Source organism: Camelina sativa, chromosome 19, assembly GCF_000633955.1.
Source record: "Camelina sativa cultivar DH55 chromosome 19, Cs, whole genome shotgun sequence".
NCBI classification, from domain to species: domain Eukaryota; kingdom Viridiplantae; phylum Streptophyta; class Magnoliopsida; order Brassicales; family Brassicaceae; genus Camelina; species Camelina sativa.
The window spans coordinates 16,141,874-16,147,773 of NC_025703.1; the positions used below are offsets into that span (position 1 = coordinate 16,141,874).

The window sequence follows — 5,900 nt, forward strand, 5'->3', positions numbered from 1 at the left end:
CAGAGGACAGACCAAAGACGGGATTTTGTGTACCAGATCGTCATTACCACTGGAAAGTCATGCCTTTTGGACTAAAGGTAGCTCCTTCATTATTCCAAAAAGCTATGATCAAGATATTCGAGCCTATCCTCCCAAATGCGCTGGTGTATATCGACGATATTATGCTATTCTCGTTAGACATAGATTCCCACACTTCATTATTGGCAAAGTTCCACAGTATCGTACAAAATACGGTATTATGCTATCAGAAAAGAAGATGGTGATCGGAGAAACGAATATTGATTTTCTGGGAATGTGCATATCCAAGGGAGAATACTACCTCCAACCTCACATTGCCACCCAACTCAATGAGTTTCCAGATGAACGACTATCTTTCAAGCAAGTCCAACAGTTTTTGGGGATTGCCAATTATATGTCGGATTTCATTCATGGTCTTGCAAAACACAGATCGGTTCTCTCTGCTCAACTCAAAAAAGATGCCCCTCCTTGGAGCCAGAAATGCACAGAAGCAGTAAAAGAATTGAAGAAAATTTCCACAACCTTACCAGCACTAAAAATCCCAGCAAAAGGAAAAAGAATTCTGCAGACGGACGCAAGTGATTGCTATTAGGGAGCAATACTCTTAGAAGAAGACGAGAAGGGAAAAGACATATATGTGGCTATAAAAGTGGAGTCTTCAAAGATAGCGAAAACACTACCATTCTACTTACAAGGAGATACTCGCTGTCAAAAGAGGAATAGAAAAATTTGAGTTTCATTTGGTGGGCCAACATTTCCTCATCGAGATGGACATGTCATCCTTTCCAAAAATGATTCAGTTCAAGCAGAAGGTACTACCACAAGCTCAGTTACTCAGGTGGGCAAGTTGGTTTTCCCAGTGGAAATTCGATGTTAAACACATCAAAGGAAAAGACAACTTCCTCCCAGATTTTCTTTCAAGAACTCAGCGTCAAATCTCGACAATAGTACCCATGATATACACCCTCAGTCCAGACAATCCAACAGAAGATAACCTGCGAAAAAAGATTGCCGATATGCCGCATGGAATAAGAGAATCGTTACTCGACAATGTATTGATCTACAGAGGGATTGAGACACTACATGGTTTCCTAAAGCTTTATATACACCGGTATGGTCTTGATCAGGGTCCACTTCTTGGCCTCCCTTACCACCCGGCCTATCCCTTCCTTACCACCATCCATATGAACCCTGCTCATTATGGCCGGTTTCCTATAGAAGCATACCTCCTACTTTGGTACATGGCAGATCTTTACACTATTGCAGTCCTCATCCACAAAAGTCAACTGCTCCAGTACTTGGCGAAATGCATATTGACTAGACGAAAGGCGCATTACAAATTACTATACAAGTGGCTCATATTATTCCATGATGTTACCTGGTGGCAAGAACATGTTCGTGCACAGCCTGAGTTGGATATACTTGTCACGTTCAGGATCACTACAATGCAAGAAGAACAAGACGGGGAAATCATTATCCTAAAGAAATATGATGCGAACGTTGAGACAAGCTACAATAATGATGCTTTTGCCTCGGGAAACTTCCATCAACGCGCAAAGCAAATTGCATTATTGAATAAATTTAATGAATCTGAAGTTGACCCTAATCTTCTTTGTCCTCACACAGCACACTGGCACAACAGACACGTCTACCCGCTAGGATTCACTGAAGAAATACGACAAGTGTTAGCAGGCTTTCATGATCAATACGCATGGCCACAATCAAATCCAGATCATCCGGTCTACAGAGTTGAAGGGAAAAAATACAAGATAAAGCGATACATTCCAGACCAAAAGATCTACGTCACAGAAGTCGCCTCAGACAGTGAAGAAGACGACAACATATAAGATAAATGTCGCCTCTCTTTTGGAGACAGGGGGAATAAATAATAAGTGTGTGATATATGATAGTGAAGTATATGGTTATGAGAGAATTGAATAAATAGAGGGTTGTAAAATAAAGTAGAGAGTTGAATAAATGGAGGGTTGTAAAATAAAGCATAAAAATATCTTAAGGAATATTCTATGTAATATTCCCTAAGACTTGTAATATAAATACTAAGGCTTGGTGAAGAGTTTCATTCAAGCTGGAGTGAGTAAGTTTGAGTGTGAGAGTCTTAAGAGCCTTTGTAATCTTTTGAGTGTTTCAATAATAAAATATATCCCCTTGGTAAAAGATCTTTCTTATATCCTTACATAATCATATAATCATTTTCTAAAATACTTCCTAAACACTTAGCATTGATCCTAAAAACCTCCTAAGTGGTTGTACCACTATGTGTGTAATTGGTTGGATACCATAATCTCTTTTCATCAGGTTAAATCCTGATTCGGCCCTTGATGCGCCATCCAAATCCTCATACTCCAAGAAAACCTTTCCAACTCCAGGTGTTATACGAGCAGGATGATCTGGATCGGGTCGCGGGATCACAACGTTCACCAAGTTACCAAATCTTAGACCTGCTAGTGTTATATCCTCCATTAAGTCTTTGTAATCTTCATCGTATTCGAGATTATATTCTACGTGAATCGCATCACTCACGCAGATAATCCTGCTGCGGTTATCATATGGTTTGAGGATATGCATCTGTTTCTCCGGACCCTCAAGCCCAACACTAGACCCTGAAGACAATCCAACACTAGGGTTAGACATGCTTACTTCTTCTTCAACAGGAACTCCCAGTGACATTACCTTCCCAGTAGCCTTATTAACTGTGAGCTTCATCATCTGCTCCTCGTCGATAACGTAATGTTTCGCGGCCGTGGTGCTCATGTTGGAGATCGTGCGGCGGTGAAAATCCAAGTAAGGTGTGAAAGAAGCTACGGACAAGAATTATAAGTTTTGCTCAAGGAGACTCTATCTCTTTAATTATTTATAATGCCAAAACTAATCCAATTTTGTTTAGGTAAACGAACACATATTTCCTAATTTATATGACAAGAACAAGAAAAAAGGAAAAACGATTAGGATATAAAGGAGAAACAATCAAAAACTGTTTTGGAATCAGAAGTTTTGAAAAGTCAGAAGGTGGGTTCGGTAAAGTCCAATGTGATGACATGTAACTAGGGTTCTTAGCAAGATAAAGTCATATATATAATGATGTAATGAGAACTTAGATAGTAATTTTGAGAGTTGTCTCAAAACAACTCTCCTCTCTTCAATCTTATAAGATATCAAATCAGAACTATTTGCTCTTGGTGACAACCTAATCTCTCTTTCCTCTTTTTTAGTTTCCTTGCACAATAAAACTCCTAATGAGCTATCTTATATCTCTAGCTTAATAAGCTCTTTAAGAGCACAAATCTATCTTGTTTGAGATTGCTTTCATAGGAAATATATCAAGCAATGTTTTGAAAACCGAACCGGTCCGACCGGTCTAACCGAAATCGCTTTATTTGAATCCTATTGGATTATATATTGTTGCTTTCTGAGCTCAACGATCTAGTAGACAATGTTTCTTGGATGAAAGTTTTAGCACTGAGCATGCGCAAGCACTGAGCTTTGATCCTAATTAATGTTCAGAACACTCGTAAATGAATCTTTCGGCGAAAACAAATTGCCGATTATCGAGAATGCAAAGTGGATCCGGAGCAAAACTGTTTTATCGACGCATTTCTCATCGCAGTTACCACATCGAGGTTATAGTTTCATTTCATGTTTGTAAATTTGGAACATTATGCAACCAAAGAAAGAACAGTTCAAAAATGTTGCTATCACAACTTTTAGATAGAGGCAAAGAGCAAAGATGCATTTGTTCCTCCAAAGCCAAACGAATTCGACATTGCTGTCCTAACGAGCATCTCTTTCGAAATGGTTAAAGGCAAGAAACTCTGGTCGAAGATGGGATCTGGATTCTTGACATTCAGAGTCAGTGGAGCCACACCCTACAAAGTTTTTTTGCGGGTTCTAGTTAGGTTACAAAACCTTAACTATCAAGACAAGAACACAAAACTAAAAAATGAGAATGCTTACGTGATGTATAGCAAGGATACTGAAAATAGCTTCCACTGCTCCAGCTGCTCCAAGAAGATGACCAGTTGCCCCCTTCATTCAAAAGAAGTAGATTTCGTTTACCGACAAGAGTTTTAAGTCAAAATTTACCACGTCACGTCTCCTATTTATTTGCAGACACAGTTACTACATACGACTATATGCCAAACTCTTTGGTAACATCATCTAATAAGACAAATCAGGCATTTTTTACCTTGGTGGAGGAGAATGCCAAGGTGCCTGAAGTAGCATGTTCAGTGAATACGGTCTTGATCGCTCTTGCTTCCACGGCATCGCCTGAAATTTGGATTTGATAACAGAATCATGAATTCAGTTTTTGTAAAACCAAAGCCAACCAACACGAAATTTCTATTTTTTTTTTACCTATTGGGGTTGATGTTGCATGTGCGTTTATATAATCAACTTGGTTTGGACACAGACCAGACTGCAAAGTCATGGGCATTCAACCAAANTCAAAAATTTCCAAAAATTGAAGAAAACAAAGTACAAAGCAGAATTCATCATCATTTAGATGTCCAGATGAGGGATACTTAACTGTTCTTTCTTTTTCTTCCTCCTCAGTTGGTAACCACTCTGCATCCCTCAAGGCTTCATCAGCGGCACATAAAGCATATCCGATAAAATTCGCAACTGCCTCCAGGATACAAAAATAACAATAACAAAACCTTAACTTTATGCATATCTGATAAACCATATCATAATACTAAAGAAGAAAGAGATTGAGCTTTTTAAGAAGAAAGAGAAAGAGATTGAGCTTTTTAAGATACCTTGGAGTTTAGCCAAAGGGCTTCATCAAATTCACCTGGGTTTGATCCAAAAGGCACAAAGGCCGCAACTTTAGAAGAGAGCTGATCAAAAGTATACAACTTTGTCTCTTCATCAAAAGACTTCATCTTGAGATCATCAAGAGTCAATCCTCTAATCCCACATTCTCCACCAATTAAACGCCTCCATGTTGTTTCAACGCCTCGTCCAAGTGGAGTCACCAAGCCTAGACCTAGAGTCACAGTCTCTCATATCAGAGAAATTGCAGTGATAAGCATATGTAGAAGACATGGAAATGGAGTAAGAAAGAGACCAGTGACAACAACACGGCGAGGTGAAGGATAAGAAGAAGAAGAAGAAGNCACGTCTTTTTGCATGTTCATATTCCTTTTGTTATAACCATAAATCAGAAAAAAAAAAATCTTAGATTAAGACCAAAAACAGTTAGGGATGACTTTTCAAGACTCCAGAGTTTAGATAAAGGACATATAGTCTTCCATAAAATCTCACCTCCAATACTATAACCCCTGAACCTTCCCCTATCCTGCAACCAAATCAAATGGAGATGGAATCAACATCACCAAATCAGGTTCTTTTACATTAACAGCGAAGAATCTAACTCACACAAAACCATCTCGATCACAATCAAAAGGCCGTGAAGCTTCTTGCGGAGAAGAATTAAACTTAGTTGACAAAGCTCTTGATCTGGACATAAAAATAATCAAAAACTCTATGTAAGTATGTTTGTTATATCTGTCCAGAATAATATGTATAAATTCTATTGCTGCAGAATCATTTTAGGCATGAAAGCATTAACAAGGGCATTGCTAATCAGCTGACGCTGGGAGCCTGTTTACACATGAGAAATTATTGATATAGGACTTCTGTCTCCCAAAAGAAGACAGTTTTATATGAAAGCACATGAAGCGTGTGAGAACAAGCATTAGTTACCTAGAGAATCCAGCAACGGACAGAGCATCAATGCTGGACTCAGTTCCACCTGCCACCATAACATCTGCATCTCCAAATTGAATCATCCTAGTGGCATCACCTATAGAGTGTGCACCAGTTGCGCAAGCTGTCACAGCAGCATGGTTGGGCCCCTA

At 39.0% G+C, this 5,900-nt stretch overlaps 1 protein-coding gene and 1 long non-coding RNA gene across 2 annotated transcripts in view; both read right to left on the reverse strand.

Annotated features, from left to right (window-relative positions):
* LOC104767877 (3-oxoacyl-[acyl-carrier-protein] synthase, mitochondrial-like) overlaps positions 3,603-5,900 on the reverse strand; it is a gene marked incomplete at its 5' end in the record, with an annotated part of 7,410 nt that continues 5,112 nt past the window's right edge. The window contains 10 exons of the mRNA XM_019240915.1: positions 3,603-3,902; positions 3,991-4,062; positions 4,223-4,305; positions 4,393-4,471; positions 4,565-4,663; positions 4,797-5,026; positions 5,118-5,181; positions 5,305-5,338; positions 5,419-5,499; positions 5,746-5,897. Coding sequence (XP_019096460.1) covers positions 3,741-3,902; positions 3,991-4,062; positions 4,223-4,305; positions 4,393-4,471; positions 4,565-4,663; positions 4,797-5,026; positions 5,118-5,181; positions 5,305-5,338; positions 5,419-5,499; positions 5,746-5,897 — 1,056 coding nt within the window. The remainder of the gene's footprint in view (positions 3,903-3,990; positions 4,063-4,222; positions 4,306-4,392; positions 4,472-4,564; positions 4,664-4,796; positions 5,027-5,117; positions 5,182-5,304; positions 5,339-5,418; positions 5,500-5,745; positions 5,898-5,900) is intronic.
* LOC109130737 lies at positions 4,541-5,148 on the reverse strand. The gene is made up of 3 exons (XR_002036667.1): positions 5,108-5,148; positions 4,797-5,026; positions 4,541-4,663 (listed from the first exon to the last, which is right to left on the reverse strand). It is a non-coding gene; the product is annotated as an uncharacterized LOC109130737 (long non-coding RNA).